This window comes from Chenopodium album, chromosome 25 (assembly GCF_948465745.1).
Source record: "Chenopodium album chromosome 25, dcCheAlbu1.1, whole genome shotgun sequence".
NCBI classification, from domain to species: Eukaryota; Viridiplantae; Streptophyta; class Magnoliopsida; order Caryophyllales; family Amaranthaceae; genus Chenopodium; species Chenopodium album.
In genome coordinates, this window is record NC_137858.1 from 25,427,916 (window position 1) to 25,450,611 (window position 22,696).

The following is a 22,696-nucleotide window of genomic DNA, read 5'->3' on the forward strand; positions in this document are numbered from 1 at the left end:
TTTCATTTGAGTGATAAAGCATTCTTGAATGCACTTGAATTTCGTTTAATTTAAAAAGCTTTGTTTAAATGTGGTTGACTTTCATTTGACTCAATTAGCTTTGTTGAATGCATTTTACTTTCAATTGATTCAAAAATCTTTATTTGAATGTGTTTGTCTTTCATTCGACTCAATTAGATTTATAGAATGCATTTGACTTTCATTTATCTCAATTACCTTTGTATGAATGTGTTTGATTTTCATTTGACTCAATTAGCTTTGTTAATTGCATTTCACTTTCATTTAATTCAAAAAGGTTTCTTTGAATGTGTTTGACTTTCATTTGACTCTTTTTTTTTTGGTAAGTAAGTAATTATATTGGAAAATATGTAAACTGTACAAAATTTACAAGTATAACAGCCAAGAACAAGCCACCCAAACTACACAAGTGCGTAAGGCCCACACCAACACCAAGATTCCAAGAAAAACCCCAGCCACCTTCCAGGAAGGGTGCTAGGGAAAGGCAAGCATCTCATCTGAGAGCTAGACAGGTCCTGCTACCTTCTAGAAGGGCACAGAAAAAGTTAACCCCAGGCAACCACAAAGAAGACAGAAAACCTAACATCATAAAAAGAAGACAGAAAACAAAAGTAACAATTACAGCACATGTCTTAGCTTAAACAACCATTTACAGTCTTCAGTCTTCCATCTAGCATCAATAAGCTGCTGAGCTCTTCCACCTACTTCTCTTCTAATTGCCTTCACCAACCCCTCAGGATGTATCACAGCATGCTGCCAGAAAACATGATTTCTGGCTAACTAAATGTGGTAGATAGTTGCAGTTAAGGTGGCAAGGAAAAATTTACTCTGAATTTTATTCTTACCAAATTTCTTCCAATTCTTCCAAGCCTCACTAATATTATCCTGATGTACACTAATACCTAGCCAATTGCAAACACCAACTAAGCATCTTTTGCTGTACTTACAGTCAAAAAACAAATGATCAATAATTTCAGTCTCTTCACCACACAACAGGCACAAACTGTCAGAACAAACCCCAAACTGTAAGAGCTTATCCCTAGTTTTGAGTCTACCCAACACTGCCAGCCAAGCTACAAAAGAGTGTTTAGGCACATTAAACTTGTTCCAAACCCACTTGCTCTAAGGAACTTTATCTAAACTGCCCTGTAACCATTTATAACAGTCAGCAATTTTATACTTTTTGCTGAGCCAATTATTGCTATCAAACCCTTCCCTGAGCTCATCCTTGACCTTACACATCAATTTCCAGCCCCACCCAACACTCCTCTTTGGCCTATAATGCCACCAATCTTGCTCTTTTAGATAAACTGAGTGAACTCATTTTACCCATAAGGAATCAGTTTTTTTAGCTATCTTCCACACATAGCTACCATGAGCTGCCCTGTTCCAAAGCAGACAATTCCTAACACCCAAACCACCATCAACCTTAGGTCTACAAACCCAGTCCCAAGCCAAGGGAGGAGCTCTACTCAACACAACTTTGCCATCCCATAGAAAAGCTCTGCAAATCTGAACAATCCTGAGCATTACAGTCTTAGGAATTAACAAGCACTAAGCCCAATAAGTGTGAAAACTCATGAGCACTGCATTCACCAGAGTAGCTCTAGCAATATAAGACAGATTTCTACTACTCCAACATTGAATATTATTTAGCATTTTGTCAACTATAGCATCATAATCAGTAACCCTCAAGTATTTATCGTTCAAAGGGATTCCAAGGTATCTAAAGGGCATATCACCCACAACAAACCCAGATAACTACAAAATGGTATCCCTGACTTGATTTGGCACATTACCAAAGTAAACAGCTGTCTTATCTGTATTAACCTGCAAACCAGATCTTCTTTCAAAGGACTTCAAAGCTCTAAAAAGCAACTTGACAGAATCCACATTCCCATAAGAGAACAACATCAGGTCATCAGCAAAGATCAGATGGTTCAAAGCTAAGCTCTTGCATATCTAGTGATATTTAAAACCCTTTTTCTTCCTAATTTTCTTCAGCATCCTGGTCAGATATTCCATAACCAAAACAAATAATAAAGGCGACATAGGATCACCCTATCTTATCCCTTTCTTCCCAGCAAAAAAGCCATGTAAGCCACCATTTAACATCAATGAAAAATAAGGGGTACACACACATTCATAATCCAATCAATGAACTTTGCAGGAAAACCCAGAGCCCCAAGCATATTTTTTATAAAACTCCAGCTTATAGAATCATAAGCTTTCCTCAAGTCCACCTTAACTGTACATCTAGGAGGCAATCTCTTATTTCTATAACTTTTCAGCATATCTTGACAAACCAGAATGTTATCCAAGATGGATCTTCCAGCAACAAAAGCACCCTGGCAAGCATCAACTAGATCAGGCAATACTTCCTTAAGCCTATTGCAAATGAGTTTTGATATGATCTTGTAAACAACATTACAGCAAGCAATTGGCCTGAATTGAGTCACCTTATTAGCATTATCAACTTTAGCCACTAGGGTCAAAGTAGTAGCAACATTCATTTGACTCAATTAGCTTTGTTGAATGCATTTTAATTTCATTTGATTCAAAAAGCTTTGTTTAAATGTGTTTGACTTTCATTTGACTCAATTAGCTTTGTTGAATGCATTTGAATTTCTTTTGATTCAAAAAGCTTTGTTTGAATGTGTTTGACTTTCATTTGACTCAATTATCATTGTTAATGCATTTGACTTTTAATTGATTCAAAAAGCATTGTATGAATGTGTTTGACTTTCATTTGACTCAATTATCTTTATTGAATGCATTTGACTTTCATTTGATTTAAACAGCTTTGTTTGAATGTGTTTGACTTTCATTTGAGTCAAAAATCTTTGTTGAATGCATTTGACTTTCATTTGATTCAAAAAGCTTTTTTTGAATTTGTTAGACATTCATTTGACTCAATTATCTTTGTTGAATGCATTTGACTTTCATTTGATTCAAAAATTTTTGTTTGAATGTGTTTGACTTTCATTTAACTCAATTAGCTTTGTGGAATGCATTTGACTTTAATTAGACTCAATTAGCTTTGTATGAATGTGTTTGATTTTCATTTGACTCAATTAACTTTGTTAATTGCATTTGACTTTCATTTTATTCAAAAAGCTTTGTTTAAATGTGTTTAAATTTCATTTGACTCAATTAGCTTTGTTGAATGCATTTTACTCTCATTTGATTCAAAAAGCTTAGTTAAAATGTGTTTGACTTTCATTTGACTCATTTAGCTTTGTTAAATGCATTTTATCTTCATTTGTTTCAAAAATCTTTGTTTGAATGTGTTTGATTGTCATTTGAGTCATAAAGCATTGTTGAATGCACTTGACTTTCGTTTAATTTAAAAAGTTTTGTTTGAATGTGTTAGACTTTCATTTGACTCAATTAGCTTTGATGATTGCATTTGACTTTCAATTGATTCAAAACGCTTTATTTGAATGTGTTTGTCTTTCATTCGACTCAATTAGCTTTGTAGAATGCATTTGACTTTCATTTATCTCAATTACCTTTGTATGAATGTGTTTGATTTTCATTTGACTTAATTAGCTTTGTTAATTGCATTTCACTTTCATTTAATTCAAAAAGCTTTCTTTGAATGTGTTTGACTTTCATTTGACTCAATTAGCTTTGTTGAATGCATTTTACTTTCATTTGATTCAAAAATCTTTGTTTGAATGTGTTTGACTTTCTTTTGACTCAATTATCTTTGTTGCATGCATTTAACTTTCACTTGATTCAAAAAGTTTTGTTTGAATGTGTTTGACTTTCATTTGACTCAATTATCTTTATTGAATGCATTTGACTTCATTTGATTCAAAAAGCTTTGTTTGATGTGTTTGACTTTAATGTGAGTCAAAAAACTTTGTTGAATGCATTTGACTTGCATTTGACTCAAAAAGCTTTATTTGAGTGTGTTTGACTTTCATTTGACTCAATTATCTTCGTTGAATGAATTTGACTTTCATTTGGTTAAAAAAAGCTTTGTTTGAACGTGTTTAACATTCATTTGATTCAAAAAGCTTTGTATGAATGTGTTTGATTTTCATTTGACTCAATTATCTTTGTTGAATGCATTTCACTTTCATTTGATTCAAAAAGCATTGTTTGAATGTGTTTGTCTTTCATTTGACTCACTTAGCTTTGTTGAATGCATTTAACTTTCATTTGATTAAAAGAGTTTTGAATGAATGTGTTTGACTTTAATTTGACTCAATTATCTTTATTGAATGCATTTGACATTCATTTGATTCAAAAAGTTTTGTCTGAATATGTTTGACCTAAAAGAATGTCATTTTTCTAAGGGCTTTACTTACTTTGTCTATGCTTTTTGTATCATTTATTTTTTAGTGAAACTGCTATATAATGAGGGAGGATCGAGCATGGATGTATAAACGGTTAGAAGGAAAATTCCTTAGTCCAACCTTTACTGAAAAGGTCAATTAATTTATTACATTTGCTACCACACAAGACAATATCGTTATAGATGGTGTGATGAAATGTCCATGTGCACAGTGACGAAATATTCCTTATCAAGATCTTGATACCATTAAGGAGCATTTCTATAGGCATGGTTTTTTGCCTAACTATTTCCAATGGGTTTTTCATGGTGAACTGCACTTCCGAAGAGAATCCCAAAGTAGCAGCTCCATATCCACCGAGGATGCATTGAACCCATATAGAAACATGGTATTAGATGCCTTTGGACTAGAAGGTGGTTTAGAAAATATTGAAGAAGAGCCATATGCTAGTTACAAGAAGTTCTTTAACATGTTGAAGGCATCGGAAGAGCCATTGTATGATGGCTGCAAGTTGTCTGTATTGTCTGCTGCTGCAAGGATGGAAAACATCAAGTGCGAGTATAATATTCCACATAAAGCTATAGATTGTGTTGCTTCCTTAATGAAAGACTAAGAAATTGCATGAAGGGCTAGAACTTCTACACCAAAAGATTCATGTATGTCCAAATGGATGTATGTTATTTTGGAAGGAACACAAAGATCTCAAAGAATGTCTATATTGCAAAGGAAGTCGTTATAAGACACTTAGAGAAAGTGGCAACAATTCTCCTCATAGTGCTCTTATTTACTTTCCTATAGGCTCGAGATTACAAAGATTATATGCAACAAGATCTACTGCGGAGCAGATGAGGTGGCATAAAGATAATCCTCGAGTTCATAGCCATATGTCTTATCTAAGTGATGGAGAGGCGTGGAAACACCTAGATGAAGAGTACCCTTCTTTTGCTGCGGAGCCTAGAAATGTCCGACTAGGTCTTTGTACCGACGGATTTTCACCATTTGGAAAGACAGGAAGGCAATATTCTTGTTGGCCCGTCATTTTAACTCCTTATAATCTTCCACCTGAATTGTGCATGAAGAAACCTTTTATGTTTCTAAGTTTTCTAATTCTAGGTCCGAAGAATCCTAAAGGGAATCTCGATGTGTACTTGCAACCTCTTATTGAAGAGTTAAAGCAATTATGGGAGGTTGGGTTACCGACTAACGACATCTCGCAAAAACAAAATTTTCAATTGAAGGCTGCATTGCTTTGGACTATTAGTGATTTTCCGGCTTATGGCATGCTTTCAGGATGGACCACGTCGGGTAGATTAGCTTGCCCATATTGTATGGAAAACACTAAGGCTTTCACTCTTCAAAATGGTGGAAAACAAAGTTGGTTTGATTGACACCGTTAGTTTTTACCCCATGGTCATAATTTTCGAAAAAATAAGAGTGCTTTTTTTAAAGACAGAGTTGAGAATGATTCCCCACCCCCACGAATGAGTGGTGAGGACAATTGGAATCGAGTATCTTTATTTCTAAAAACTGTTGAGCAAATAAGGGGTGATGATAACGAGGTAGAAGGATATGGAAAGTTCCACCATTGGACAAAGCAAAGCGTCTTTTGGGAGCTTCCATATTGGAGCAAGCTCTTGATACGCCACAATCTTGATGTCATGCACATTGAAAAAAAAATGTATTTGATAATGTGTTTCACACTGTAATGGATGTTAAGGGTAAAACTAAAGACAATGTGAAAGCTAGAAGAGACTTAGGGGAGTATTGTAAACGACGAAAATTGGAGGCGCAAGATATTGTTAATAGTAAAGGGGAAAAACGGACTTTAAAACCGAATGCTCCTTTTGTGTTGCCTAAAGAGAAAAGGAAACTTATTTGTGAATGGGTGAAGAAATTAAAGTTTCCTGATGGATATGCTTCTAATTTAGGTAGATGCGTTGATTTAAAGGAGTGTAAGCTATTCGGAATGAAAAGTCATGATTGTCATGTTTTTATGCAACGATTGCTACCAGCGGTATTTAAAGACTTGTTACCCTTAAATGTGTGGAATGTTATTACTGAGTTGAGCAAATTTTTTAGAGATCTTTGCGCCACCACCTTAAAGATTACTAACATGGTGCGATTGGAAGAAAATATTCCTGAAATTATTTGCAAATTAGAGAGAATATTTCCGCCTGGTTTTTTTAATAGTATGGAGCATCTTCCTATTTATTTGCCATATGAGGCAAAAATTGGTAGGTGTGGTACCTGGTTTTTTTTTAGTGGACAAAGATTAGTCTATAAAGGTTCCACTTAGGTGTCTGATAAGACATATAAACAAGAATTAGAGTCGCCACCTTATTTTTATCCGAATAAGGACGGATTTTAAAACAATCAATTTTAAGAAATAAAATTAAATAAATAAATAAAATCAACTGCTAACTCCATAAAAAAAAAGGCACAGGGTTCGGGGTTTAGGTTAAGAGAATCGAACGTCTGGAACTCGTCTTCTCTTCCGTTCTAAGGAACGGGCTCTTACTATTGCGTTGTTAAAAAAAAAAGTTTTAAGACATATCAACCACAAAAAATAATTAATACAAGGTAGGTTTGAGCACCAAAGTTGCACTACGTACCGATCATAGTGAGATTTTGAATTCACTCACGGATCAAAACCTTCGTAGTTCGGATATATTCCATGTTTTAAATAATCAATTCCATTGGATTTTTAATTTGGGTTTTTGACATAAATGTCATTTTGTAAGTGGGATTTTAGTGATCTTTGACGGATTCACTCATAAAAGTAAAATGAACCACCTTGGTTGAGGAAAATCACCCCGATTAGTGATCATCAAAAATGTCTTTTGAATAAGACAATTCAACAAATGCGTCCCAATTGACGACTTTTTAGTGGGTCATGGTATTTTTTGGAGCAAAACTATAAGGGTTCACTATATAATCTCACTTTGGGTTTAAATTCACTAAAGGGTAATTTTTATAAGGTTTTAAGGGTTATGTGTTTAGGCTTCATGGAATTGGCCAAGTAAAACACGACACCTGTCAAGGCCTTACTTCCAAATAAAAGGGAACAATAAACTATTTAATCATACCTGATTGTCAATCAATCCATCGGGTAATTATAATGGGATGTAAGCTTATTTTCATGGAGATGGATAATTGTTACAACCTTATATGACTAAATAATTAATCTTAACCTCATGTTTGGAAATGAGGCCATAACCTCATATTAACTATTATTACTTATTAAAAACAAACAATCAAAGTTATGATTCATTCTTGTTCACAAAAGGGTTTGAAATAAGAAGATTCACAAAATTATGAAAGAAAGATAAAATTTGTTAAAACTTTTATTTATAAAGTCTTAAAAGAAAATTAAAATCATTAAGACACCATTTATTTCAAAAGTCATCTTATAATAAGATTAAAGATTTTAAAACAACAACATTTAGAATTAAAGACTCTTATTTCTGAAGTCATCTTTAAAATAAGATTAAAGTTTCTTAAAATAACATTTAGAATTAAGGCTTGTTAAAACTCTTATTTCTAAAATCATTTTTTAAAAAGAAGATTAAAGACATTTTAATTAAAACTTCATAAGTTAAGAAGTATATATATAATGTAGTGTAATATAGATTTCATGCCACCATTAATAAAAATTTTAAAAAGCAATTAAGAGAAAAATGTGCATATTTCAAAATTTTTTTGATAGTTTAAACTAAAAAAATCATTAAAAATCATAGAAAAATCGAAAAAATTATTGTGAGATATGGTTGAAAAGCTCTTGAAAAGTTCTATCATTTGAGCTAAATAACTGGAACTTATTCTGGTCGTAAGGGTCCTTTTATAGACCATCTTTGGGACATGGTAAGTAACTCACTACTCTTGAATAACCTCTACATAAACTCTTAATTCGTTAGGTCGTTAAACTCACTTTAAAAAAAATAAATTATCCTTAAAAATATGCTTTAAGCAGACATATGAATTTATTAATCTTTCATATTTAAAATGCATTAGAAAAAAATACAATGAAAAATGCAATTACCCCCCTCTTTTAATAACCTATCACCTCACTAATAGGCTTGGCTTTCTAATGTGGAGTAATGAAAGATTTAGGGCTAATTTAGCACCTAATATCATCATTACCCCTATATGTAACATCACATGGAAACAAACATGTTAGTTAGTATAATAATAATAATTAAGGAAATTAAGAAAAGATTGAAGATAATACCTTGAGCTAGATGTAGCAATTTTTGGATAACCTCTTTGGTTTATCAAGGATGAAAATATGATCACTTCTTAGTTAAAATTAAATTAAAGAGTCTAAGTACTTTTTTTTTTTGAGTTTTGATATATTAAAGAAACTAAAGCAAAATGAAGCTAATGAACTTTTTTTTTTATTTTTGATTAGAGAAAATAAACTTTGAAAAATAAAGCTAAACTTAAGAAGTAAACTTTTTTTTTTTGGGTTTTAAGATAGAATAAGAATACTTAAGCAATTAAACTAATATTTTTAACAAAGATAATAATAACAACAATACTTGAACTTGAAATATTTTTGTGTTTTTTTTATAGGAATTAAAGATAATAACAATAATTAAATAAAAAATAGCAACTTAATTATAAGATGCTTTTTAATAAGCTAATAACTTAATAATAAAGCTAAATTAGAGAAATTTTAACTAAAATTAAGATTAGAGGAGAATTTTTAGAGAGAACTTTTAGAGAAGAATTGTAAGAATGTTTTGGTGTGTTAAAACTTTGAGAATTAGCGGGGTATTTATAGGTAAATAAAGGGTTAATTTGTAAATAAAAAAGTAAATAAGTTAAAATTCAAGGATTACTTCGGTAAATATCAAGATCTTGGTAATAATGAGAATCTTGATATTAACTTCTCTTGTTTTACATGTAACAAACTTGCTAATCTGTTTTGCAACGCTTAAACCGATAAAATAAAGAAAACCGCAATAAAATCAACTCTAATATTCACATAATAAAAAGGTTCTAAAATGCCATGGTATATATATAAAAAATATGTATGACCAAGTCGTGTCATAACTCAAAAAAAAAAAAAAATACTTACATGGTATATAATAAAAGAGCGTCTAAATTTAATTAGTCACTATTATACTTACCAAGGTGTTAAAACAACAATTATTAAAAAAAAAGTTAGCTCTGAGATTCAGCTCTAAAAGATATACGAAGACGTTAGGTTACAATACTAAAAGGGTTGGACAAAATATCTCAGAGTTAGTAAAAAAAAAAAGTAAAAGAGAAATAACCCCTACCCTTATTAGATAGTACATACAAATTTACCCAAGAATATATGAACATACGACAAAACCTTATACATACGAGACGAGCATTTCAAATAATAACCCTTACTAAAAAAGTGGATCATATAAAATCATAAGATTGACAAGGTCAACGTGAAAATACATCATACAATACTAAGTCATACAACGTAAATTTAAGGTGGTCAAGAGTAAAATATATTCCCTTAACCGAATGACCTTAAAAAAAGTGAACTCTTATCTTACTTTACTCTACTAAAACGCAAACTTATATTTACCATAGTCGTAAAAAACAAGACAAAAGATACAAAACTAGATCAAAACAACAGGAAAACAAATAAAATTGGAGCCAAATATATGTCGGAAAAATAAAGTTTTCATAACAAAAATTACTATTTGGAATAGTGCCAAATAGTATTTGCATAGTTTCAAATAGTGCCTGCATAGTAAAATACAATACATGACGCGTATGGAATCCTGCTATCCCAATTAGCGTCGGGTAAATATTGATACAATTGATCCAAACTGAAATTTATTGGACACCACATTTACCGCAGGGGATAAAAAAAAGGTAACATTTACTTACCATTGACAATTGCTTATCAAAATTGAAGGAGAAATAAACTAGATTGAGTAAACAAATCTGGGAAAGAAAAAAGAAAAAAAATAAAAAGAAAATAAAAAGAAAATAATAAGCTAAACAACAAAAAGAAAAAAACAAAAAAAGTAAAAGAAAGAAAAACAAAAACTTACATCACGTGACAACTTGTCAGAGGAAATAAACAACAAAAGAAAAAAAAGTAAAAGAAAAAAAAACCAAAGAAACGTACATCATGTAACAAAATGTCAGAGAAATGAAAATTCATAATGGCAAAAGCAAAACATGATCCGTCTTTTTAGGGGATCCTACATTATTCATACAATAATTATACATACAACCATACATTTACACTCATACGTACCCCTCTTTACTCTCATCCATACAATGCTCAATTATTCTTAGATAAATATCGCCAGGTTAGGTCCGAACTTGTATTTATCGGATCAAGTATTAACTGCGGAACAAGGATATTAGAACAGGCATACATAAAAGGAGATCCCTTTAGCACTACAATATATAGTACCCATTTAGGTGTGGGAATGTTTGTCATTTCCCTATATTGGTTGGACATGAGTCTTTAGAGTAATGGACTTTATAGCTTAGGTAAATTGGTCATATGATAGGATAGTGCACAAATCACAAAAAAAATACTAGATAAAATAAAAAGCACCCTAACGGTCTAAGTGAACATATTAATATACTTACTATACTCTAAAGGGTTAAACGATACTTGTTTATAATGACATATTCCCCTAGCGAGATAAAAATATTGTACTTTATACTATACGATTATTATACATATACGTATAAAAATACGGTCTAAAATACTTACTTTTACTATAAAAAGAAATTACCCTTATCCAAAATCTTCACTCACCACTTAATTCTTATCTTCTTCCATCTTCATCCTTGCCCGAAAAAATCAAACAAAAACCACCATTAAACTTAACCACCATGTTTCAAGAAAATCAAGAAGATCAGCCTGTCTTTTCATTTGAGGAAGACATGAGGATGATAAAGGTGTATTTCATGTACATTGTGGGGCTAGTGGTCCTCCTAATGGCCATATTAATTTACTTGTTAATCCACAAGTAAAAACCCGAAAATTACTTCGGTGGAGCAGGGTAATAATGCATGTAATGTGAGCTTGTACTTCAATATTTTGTAATTTAGTAATTTTGAAGTACAAATTGTAACATGTATTTTGGAAATTATTAATAAAAAATCATTATTATTACTCGTTTCCTTCGTTTTATGTAATAAAAAAAACATTATTAAGTTTATAAAGTAATTAGCAAAATAATAATTATTATTTGCAAAAAAAAAAAAAAAAAAAAAAAAAAAAACAATGATTATAGTAAAAAAAAGTTAGTGATAATTAAAAAGGTATGATCAAAATTTGGTGTCTACAGATTGCCCCACATTGATTGATTTTAAATAAAACGGTAGTCAATGTTTGAGAAAAGATACAAAATTTTGATGTACATACGTTCCCAAAAAAGGAGGAAAATCCCAATTGATTTTCATTTAAACCTTGGCTTGAGTGCAGTTGAAAAACTGGCTGAAAAATAAAGTGAAATTCTCACTCAATTGCAACACAAATGTTGGCTTGGGTGCAGTTGAAAAACTGGCTAAAAAAAATATAGAGTGAAATTCTCACTCAATTGCAACACAAATGTTGGCTTGGGTGCAGTTGAAAAACTGGCTAAAAAATGGAGTGAAATCCTCACTCAGTTGCAACACAAATGTTGGCTTGGGTGCAGTTGAAAAACTGGCTAAAAAAATGGAGTTAAATCCTCACTCAGTTGCAACACAAATGTTGGCTTGGGTGCAGTTGAAAAACTGGCTAAAAAAAATGGAGTGAAATCCTCACTCAGTTGCAACACAAATGTTGGCTTGGGTGCAGTTGAAAAACTGGCTAAAAATGGAGTGAAATCCTCACTCAGTTGCAACACAAATGTTGGCTTGGGTGCAGTTGAAAAACTGGCTAAAAAAATGGAGTGAAACTAAGTTGCAACACAAATGTTGGCTTGGGTGCAGTTGAAAAACTGGCTAAAAAAAAAAATGGAGTGAAATCCTCACTCAGTTGCAACACAAATGTTGGCTTGGGTGCAGTTGAAAAACTGGCTTAACCTTGCAGAATATCAAAACTCCAATTTGCACGAGCTTGAAGAAAATCAATCATTCTTGAAAAACAGTTTATGAATTTCAGATGCAAAAATAGCAGGTGGTTTGTACCGAGTTTTCGGAAAAGTAGACTCCTTCGGCCTTTTCTTCCTAGCCCCATTGCTAACACCAACCCTATAAAAGGATGTGGTACTCATTCTTTTCTACACCAAATCAAACTTCCTTCTTCTTCTTTCAAGCTTCTTAAGTCTCTTTTCTTCTCTTCTCAAAGAAAAAAAAATGAATGCCATATTTCAAGAATTAAATGAAATCAGTGGAGCTAGAAAGCTCCAACTAAAAGGGGTGGTAGAAAATATTTCTCCACCTCGCCTTTCCCCTTACACAAGTGTCTTCACCAGAAGCATCACACCTCTCCTAGCTATTCAACCTCGGTATGATATGATTCATGCTGCTGTTGAATTTTGGGATGAAGAACGTCATGTCTTTCGTTTTGGAGAGACAGAAATGACTCCTCTTCTAGAAGAAGTGGAGGGTTTACTAGGTCTTTATAAGGAAGGCCGTGTGATTACACCTGCTGACCCAAGGGCAACCAATGCGGCCATGAGAGATTTGCTAGGCATACCATTAAATATGGAAAGCAATTATCGCCTACTTGACAGCCTAATCTTAGAGAATTTCCTTGAGACCTTCTCTTTATCTCATTGGGAATCTGCCAATAATGAGGATTTCAAAAGGTGCCAAGAAAGATCTTGCATCCTTTTATTGCTCGGCCTTGTTTTGCTCAAAGAATCGTTATTTTCCTGTCATGTTCGTTGCCTTTCTTTGCTGTCACAAATTGAGTCAGGGAACCGTTTAGGGCCTCTTATCCTAGGGGAACTTATGATGGGGCTTGACCATCTGAAACAAAATCCAGGTGGATTCGTTAAAGGGTGTCCAATTGTGCTTCAACTTTGGTTATGCGAGAAATTCAAGCAGTCTAGGCCACCTTTTCGAACTCCTTACCAAACCCGACATATTCGGGAGAGAGGCTTTTTCCCTATATTCCGTCAATGTTGCAACCAAGGTGGATGGACAGACCTTTTTGCCGCCGCTGATGTGGAATGGATCATTTCATTTCTCAATATAAATTCCATAACAATTAGCACTAGCAGACGCAAGGGTGTTCAACTTCCAGGATTATGCCGCGTCACCTTCTATCTTCCTTGGAGATGTTTGAGACAAGCGGGTCAACTCCAGCGACTCCTAGAGCTTCATGAGCTTCCAGCGGTACCATGTACCACCTATGAGATTGGTAATGTGGAAGCTCTTAGGGCATCATCTCGTGTATGTCAATTTATACGAACGATCTCTGCATTTACAATCCTTGAGAACGATGTTCCGACCCCATCCTACACAACATGGTTGTTGGAAGACCTCGAGGGTGATGCTTGAATCAATCCTTAGAAGAATTTCCTTATTGTAATTCAATACTTGTACTTGTGTCTCCTTTGTTTATGTATTTTCAATTCCAAAAGAAAAATCGTATCCGAAGGCGTTGGTCTTTAGGGTATGATGTATGTGGTTGTTGTTTTCATGGTTAATAGTGGATGTAATCTCGCTAAAAAGCGAGAGAGTTTGTGTTAAAAAAAACAAAATTTGTTCGTTATAATCATATTTTGTTAAGTATTGACTTGATCATGATCTTTTAATAATAATGAATATTTCTACATGACCATTAAGCATGCAAGGCAAACATGAATGAAATCTAAACTTTAACATGATACACATAACTATCTAAAGCTAGTAGGAGATTCAAGTTTTTTTTTCGAATCCCACAAATACAACACTGTACCAATCAAGCATAATACTCTTTTAACTGATCAAGCTTGGTGAAATGAACAAATTTATTTCCATCAAGATCCATCAATTTTACTGCTCCCGCTGGTGTAAGATGTTTGACCAAGAAGGGACCAGACCAGTTTGGCTTGAACTTTCCACGTGGATCATGAATCGGTGCTCGATTTTCCTTAAGTACCAAATCTCCTTCTTGGATATTCCTTTCCCTGACCTTTTTACTAAAAGCCCGAGCAATACGTCTTTGATAAATTTGAATGTTGTGAAGGGCTTGTAACCTTCGTTCACTTGCCAAAGAAAGTTCATCATATCGTTCTTTAAACCATTGTTCTTCAGATATCTCGCTTTCATTCATTACGCGAAGCGATTGAATATCCATTTCGATTGGAAGAAGCGGATCCATTCCATATACCAAAGAATATGGAGTAGTCCCAGTTGGTGTTCGAATGGAAATTCTGTATCCCCAAAGTGCATAGGGAAGTTTATCAGGCCATTCTCGAGCCCTATCTGTCATCTAAACGATTATCGTCTTGATGGTTTTGTTAGCTGCTTCAATAGCTCCATTGGTTTGAGGACGATATGGTGATGATTGGTGATGTTTGATTTTGTACTTCTCAAGGGTTTCTTTGAGATGGCCTTCAAATTGTGAACCATTGTCGGAAATAATTTCAAAAGGTATCCCATACCGACAGATAATGTTATTGATTACAAATATGATGATGCCTCCACCCATTTCGAATATGATGATGCCTCCACCCATTTCGAAAAGTAATCGACAGCAACCAATATATATTGATGCCCGTTCGAAGCTTTCGGATGTATTTGCCCAATGATATATATGCCCCAGCTGGAAAAAGGCCATGGTGAAGTAAAATTATTTAGGCTAACTGGCGGCATATGATTAAGGTTTGCAAATAGTTGACATTTTTTGCATGTTCGTACGAAATGGATGCAATCACTTTCCAAAGTTGTCCAATAATATCCTGCTCGCAGAATCTTCCGAGCAAGCATTCGTCCATTCATATGAGGCCCACATTCTCCCCCATGTACCTCTTCCATGATCCTTTGTGTCTGATCCCCATCGATGCATAATTGCAAATTTCCATCAAAACTTTTATGATACAACAAACCTTTCAATGTTGTGAAATGGGAAGCTAGTCTTCGAATAGCCAACTGATCCTTCTTGTGACTTCCTTTAGGATATTCTCCACCGATTAAATACTTCTTAACATCAGTATACCAAGCATCCACATTATCTTCTTGGGTCAATAAAGCAATTGTTGGTTCAAAATTAACCACTGGAATTTCTTTTTCTACAATTGTTACTGACTTTACCTTCACATCATCATCCCAAGTCAAATTTACTGCCAGATTTGCCAAAGTATCAGTGAAACTGTTTTGTCCGCGAGGGAGATGTTTGAACTCTATTTCTTCAAAGAATGGGATAAATTGTTGATGATGCTCCGTGTACATTTGCAACCTTTCGTCCCGAACTTTCCAAGCTCCAATAGTCTGGGAAATTATGAGAAAAGAATCACCGTACACCGTGAGATTCTTTGCACCAGCTGCTAACGCTGCTTTGATTCCATAGATGCAGGCTTCATATTCAGCCGTGTTATTTGTCGTTGGAAAGCTAAGCTTCACAGCGAAAGGAATATGTACTCCATAAGGATCGATCAATAATACTCCTGCACCATTGCCCCTCCTGTTAGAGGCTCCATCGAAATACATCTTCCATTGTGACGTACTAAGACAGAAAATATGTTCATCTGGAAAATCATCATCAAATTCATCACCCGACATAGGTCCATCAGCCAAAGTTTCAGATATAGCCCTTCCCTTGACAGACTTTTGATTCACACACTGAATGTCAAATTCTGACAATATCGCATGCCATCTTGCTATTCTTTCACTCAAAATTGGCTTCTCAAAAATGTACTTGATTGGATCTAACCTCGAGATAAGTAGTATGTGCTTGCAATTAATGTCGAAGCTTCTTGGTTGCGTAAATAAGGGCAATGCAAGCTCTTTCCAAAGGAGTGTATCTAGTTTCATACTCAAGGAACTTTTTACTGAGGTAGTAGATAGCTATTTCCTTCCTTGTACCCTCTTGATACTAAGCCAAAAGAGCTCCTATGGCCGTTTCTATGATGGTAAGATATAACATCAAGGGTTGCCCCGGTTTCGGTGGCATTAAAACTGGAGGATTGGAAAGATATTCTTTCATTGAATCAAATGAGGCTTGGCATTCGTCATTCCATTTTGTAGGAACATTTTTCTTAAGTAACTTGAATATAGGTTCACATTGAGTTGTCAATTGCGATATGAACCTACTAATATATTGAATTCTACCAAGAAATCCCCGAATCTCCTTTTCTGTCCTTGGCGGGGGAAGCTCTTGTATGGCCTTTACCTTGTCAGAATCTGATGAGTGACATTTATGGCACTCATTTGGTCCCTTTTTGGATGAATTCTATTTCATTTTATCTCTCTTTTCTTTAGTTTTCCTTAGTTTTATTCTTGTTTTCTTCATTTTATGCTTTTTGTAGTTAGTTTCTGACAAGGGAATAAACACGTCGTCAATTTTTCTATCCCTAGATCAAATAAAATTTATACACCTAAACAAACCTAATACAAGTATAAGGCAAGCATAGGGGTCGAACCACAAGGAGACATGCATAAACACCACATTCACTACTTAATACTTAAGCTACCTCGTAACAAGAAGTGTGAATAACTAAGAGATTAAACTAGAGATTAAGAATGATTAAAAATCTATATAACTAAGAACCAAGGGAAGTGGGTAGATGTAGTTGCCATTGATCATGCAATAACACGGAAGCAAAGCAATGGTAAACTAAGCATGCAAGAATATCGAATTAAAGCTCAATCTAACCGCCTTCCGGGGTTAATCAATTTCTCCTAACATAGCCTCTATGTTTCCACACTAGAACCATATATTAGAAGGTGCAATCAAAGAACTATCGATAGCAATGAACCTTAACTAAGTCAACTTCCGTTTCTTGTTAGCAAAGATTCACCTTTAATCAACTAACAATGTGCACTTGTAAGAAGATTAAAGAATATCAAACATACAAAGACTTTAATCACCATTAACAAAACCCCAACATCATCAGCATGAATCAATCAACAACTACACCATCCCCACACCCTTGGCTAGGTGACTACTCACAAACCATATTGAAGACAATATCAATCATCAAATCAATAAGCATCAACATGATCAATAAGCAAAGAAGGAAAATCAAAATAAGCAAACAAAACTAAATACAAAAGTAAAGAAAGAGAGTAAGCGATTGCTCATTAATTGAAGATGAAGATTTACAAAGATTCAATCAAGCTCCTTCTTCAATATCCAAGTTCATCAATGGAAATCCACACTTTCTCTCTCTACTAATGAAGTTTCTCTCACTAAATTAGGGCTAAAATGTTTCTAAGTAATGATAGATCATCCACTAATCTCTCTACGACCTATATATATAGGTCCTTTAAAAGATACAAAAATACGAAATAAAAAGACTGCAACTAAGCGGTGCGCGCCCGCGCACATACACTGCGCGCCCGCGTAGAAGTTGTGTGTGCGCCCTCGCAGATCTTGTGCGCCCGCAGATCTGTGGGTACGGAGAATTAAACCCACGGATGCGCGCCTTCTCCCAGCAATACTGTGCGCCCGCGCTTGAGGAGAGTGCGCCCGCACACAAGGCGCACACAAGGCGCACACAACTCTCTGTTTTGGTTCTGCTTCTGCTGCTGTTCTGTGTGGGTTCTCCCAGGGCTGCGCGCCCGCACACATCAAGGTCGCGCGCCCGCACACAAAGCGCGCACAAGGCGCACAAATCTTCTGTCTGTGTTCTGTTCTTGGAGCATTCTTGCGCGGGTTCTCACAGTGCTGTGCGCCCGCACACAGGGGAGTTTGGGGGTGAATTGCTCTTCTTCCAATGCCTTGATTCCTACAAAACAAAAACAAAGAAAATAAGGAGAAAGGCTAACAAAGAAAGGAGGAATAAAAAGGAGAGAAAAGGGGGCAAACAAGCTACAAATGGGTGGGAAAAACCCGTAAAGAGAACACTAAATTGTGGCATAAATGCCACTCATCAAATTCCCCCACACTTGCTTCTTGCTTGTCCTCAAGCAAAGGAACCCAAGGCAAAAGACAACAAACACAACATGACAAGGTTCAAGAGAATCAATCTAGTACCACGGTGAGAAATGCTCAGTTCGGACTCAGATATAATGACATTGATCAAAGAATACTTACCTTTCTCAATTCAAGAGGGAAAACACGCTTTAAGATGCTCAAGGTTGAAAGAGACAAACCTAAGCTAAGCATAGAGAACTAATGATTTCATCCTCCGCCCTAGCCCCATCCGAGACGGTCCACGTTCTCTCCGCTAGCTTCAATTCATCCCCTAGTTCGCTCCTCATGATTCCTCGAGGGAACTGGAAAAAAAATAATTCTATGTGGAAAAATGAGGCTATCCCGACATCTCAACTATGCGTACTCTCTCCATAGGGTTGAAATCCATCTCCCTCCACCGTTTGCTTGACCACGCCCCTCTAAAGTCCAAGGGTCTTAGTTAAGGTTGTAATGCCATGGCTAAAGGTTAAGGTAGGGAATTAATTCGAAAACTTTGGTGGAAACTCCTAAGTGAAGCATAAGAGTGGCCATCTCTCAATAACAACATAGGAATCTAACCTAAGTTTCAAATCTCAACCTTCAATACAAATTACATGACAATACTACTCTCTTTTTGCAAGATTTTCATTCAACTCAATTTTTCCTTCTCAATTTCTTTTCTTTCTTTCCTCATTTTTTTTTTCTCTTTTTTTTTTTTTTTTTTTTTTTTTTTTTTTTTTTGAATGGTGTTTGGTTTTCACAGATTATAACTTCCTTGCCAAACCTTTTGCACACTTTTTTATGAATAGACTTTCAAGACCTCATTCGAACCAAATTGCAAAACTTCCTTGCTTAAAACCAAGACTCTCAAACTCGGACCTCACAGGCCGATGCTTCACTAACTACAAGGGTTGGTAGAACATAGGCCGTTAGGTTTGTAATGTGGTTTAACGAAGAAAGGGGAAATAAGGCTCAACATGGCTAGCAAGAAGGTATAAATAAAATAAAAACCAAATTTGTAACAAAACACAAGGAAAACAAAGAAAAATGAGAAGAGACGCCCTCTTCCTCCTCTAGAGTTATATGATCACGGTCTTGGGAGCTAGATACCAACACAAGGATTAAGACACGCATAGTTAAGGATCCAAAATGCCGCTCAACAAAAGTGATGGAGGCTTGAACAATAAACGCTCACATGAGATATGAAAACAAGCAATTACCAACCAAGGGAATCCTATTCACTACGAAGAGCAACACCATCTTACCACTTTCCCGTGAACTAGGGGTTCAAACGTCCTCAAGAGTTCTAAACCGGGCTACCTTAGCTTAAAATGTGTCTAGTTCAACCCTATGCACTCTCAAACCGTGAAGACCCTCTTCAACTAGGAAGGTAAGCATTAAAAAATATGTCATAACAAAAGCATTTAGGTCCACATTTCCAAATGATCGAGCAAATTCTCAAGTTTCAAAAATTTTCCTCTTGTCATGATTATGAATGTCACATAAAGGAAAGAAGAAAAGCAACTCACAAAGAAAAAGGAAGAAATCAAGAAGGTTCATAAATGAGGCATGCAAATCATATAAATCCCAATCGACATACAATGATCGTTGAATACAACATCAACGATCCCAGGTTCCTTAGAACCAAATCAATCAACCTCGAACCATTCAACTCCTTCCTAAACTAACCTAAGCTATGCAACCAATCAAATATTTAAAGAGTTGAGAAGGAGAATTTGTCACCCAATTACGCTTAGCAAACGCAAATCCACAATCGTTGAAACGCCATTGCCTGGAAAAATTTGGGGAATGCGCCCATAAGCCCTACAAAATGTCAAAGTCCAAAACAACTCGGCAAATATTTGGTTAGTAGCAAGAGAATTATATACAAAGAAATAAAGAGAAAAACAAAATAAAAAAAAGAAACTACTAAAGAAAAAGGACAAAGAAAAAAAAAGTTTGGATTAAAGGGGAGTTTGGATTTCGAGAAAAACGGGAGCCAAAACAACACAAGGTTTCATTGAAAACATCATCATCATTTTTTTTTTGAAAAGAGGGGAAGGAACCTTCCAAAAAGACACCTATTGTCCCAAAATTGCGCCCCATGAGAACAAAGCCCTTAATTGAAACAACAAATGAGCACCCCCCCACACTTGAACGGAAAACCGTCCTCGGTTTGAACAAAGTGGAGAATGGGGTGGGAGGAAGGGCTAAACTCGGCCCGAGGGCCCTAGTCCTCCATGTGAGAACTAGAGCCCTCTCCATAAGGACGCCACTCGTAGTCGACGTCGATAGGAGGGCCATGGGGCTCCCAACCACCGGTGTAACCCGGTGGAAAACCGCGGTTCCGGTACAACTCTTGTTGGTAGTCCGGAAGAGGATCATAGGGAGGGGGCATCTCAAGAGGCTTGGATGTGTACATGGGGTAGTTGGGGTCCCAACGGTAATCACACCCCCCCGGTGCTTTGTAATCATACCCCTCAGAGGTGGGGTAGTTCACTCGGGGGGTCCCTTGAGATGAAGGCCCGGACCAATAGTGCCAAACCGGTTGACGGGGAGTGCCGTCAACATGCGGTTCCTCGTGAGAAGGAACCGGCCCCTGTTGGGGCGGAAAATACGGATAGTTCACCGGTGGGTCAAAGTGTCCTTGGTTTACATGCCAATCATAAATGTTGGCATTGTAAACCGAGTACCCATCGGCGGCTTCCGTCAACCGGTTTACCTGCATTGAAAGGTTTTGGAAAGCTCGCTCAAGGTTAAAAGAAGAAGAGGAAGAGGCCATACCTCCCTCGCTAGAGGAGGGGACGCGCAAACCTTGGGATCCCTCCCCATACTGAAAACCTTGTAGTTGAAACCCCTGTTGTTGTTGTTGTTGATGAAACTGTTGTTGCTGAAATTGCTGTTGCTGTTGGAATTGTTGTTGTTGTTCTTCTTGTTGTTCTTCTTCCTGTTGTTGTTGTTGTTGTTGCTGTTGATGCCGCTTGCGGATGATCATATTTCGCTCACCTCCAAGAGCGTTAGGAAGGACACCATTGTCCTTAGGAACTTTCCACACATTCCTTGCGTTCCTCTCCAAGGAAGTGCGGCTCGGGATTGGAATTATGCAATGGTGCTCCCTCTCAACGCACCAATCGTGGAAGTTGTTCACATCGTCGGTCGGTTGGATGAAGACCGACTTCCGCATGTAAGAGATGTCCACGAACATATCTCTGTCTCTTCCCACCCTTGTGCAAAAAGGGAAAAGAACCTCACCCCCTAGCTTCGAGGCGATCCTTGAAATCATCCCACCTAAGGCAATCTCTCCCGTCTTGTTCCCATTCTTGATTGCCTCACAATATAACACAAACCAATACCCCATGTTGAGCCGCCCACTCAACTCCTCCTTTGTGGCGACCCAAAGAGTGAAAAGCTCTTCATGAGAGAGCTTACTCAAATCCTGCTTGCTAAACACCGCAAACCCCAAGATGCGGTGAAGGATGTGGAGTACTGGGTGGATAATTTGGCTTGCCACCGAGTACCGAGTACCGAGTACTAAACTCATCCGAATCGGTAATTGTCCGCCACCAACGGAAAGCATCGTACTCGGGGAAGAGCTCGGTGGATGGGGCAAGAAGGTCCGCGTCGGGGTTAAAGTCTAGGAGTTCATTTAGACGCCGAAGAGAGACGACATGGCGGGCATTGAAGAGTTGGAAGGAGATTTGGAACTCGTTGTTTCCAACGGGTTCCTTCTTAAAGGAAGCGAGGAACTCGTAGGTGGGTTCCTTGAAGGTTGGGTATTGGTGGTTGATGAACTCACTCATCCCAAGGTTGTCAAGAAGGGACCGAAGGTCCTCATCTATTCCCAAGTCACGCATTGAGCGTTGATAGTAGTGTCGGGTGGGGTTAAGCTTGCGTTTGAGGAGTGTTTGATGGAAGGGTGCATGGTGTCGGTTCACAAATTTTAAAGTGGGAAGAGAGGATTGTGTTTGGTTTTGATTTTGAGAGGAGGGTTGGGGTTCATCCACTGATATTCTAGGCTCCTTTCTACTCCTTCTCCTACCAGTCATCTTCACCAACTTTTCTCACAACCCAATGAGATGCCGAGAACAACACGGAGTGATTCCAACACTCAAGAATACCAAAACCTTCCAACAACAACAACAACAAATGAAACCTTTGATTTTGCTACCTGAAAAGGGGTTAGGAGCAACAATCTTTCCCAGACACAAATATCACAAGCAAGAAACGACTATGAACAACAAAAGTCCAGGCCAAAATTCGCAATACTCAATCGCTAAATGGAGAATCACTAGGCAAATTTCAAAATCAAGCATCAAAAACTCTCAATCAATATGCATTTTCAATCCTCATACATTAACAATCTTCAATGCTCAAAATCAAACTA

General features: G+C 36.2%; 1 protein-coding gene across 1 annotated transcript; it reads right to left on the reverse strand.

Moving 5' to 3' along the window:
• Positions 1-14,879: 14,879 nt before the first annotated feature.
• LOC145613892 (uncharacterized) lies at positions 14,880-16,229 on the reverse strand. The gene has a single exon (XM_081668931.1). It carries the CDS (start codon positions 16,227-16,229, stop codon positions 14,880-14,882), a length of 1,350 nt encoding a protein of 449 aa, XP_081525057.1.
• Positions 16,230-22,696: the final 6,467 nt, after the last annotated feature.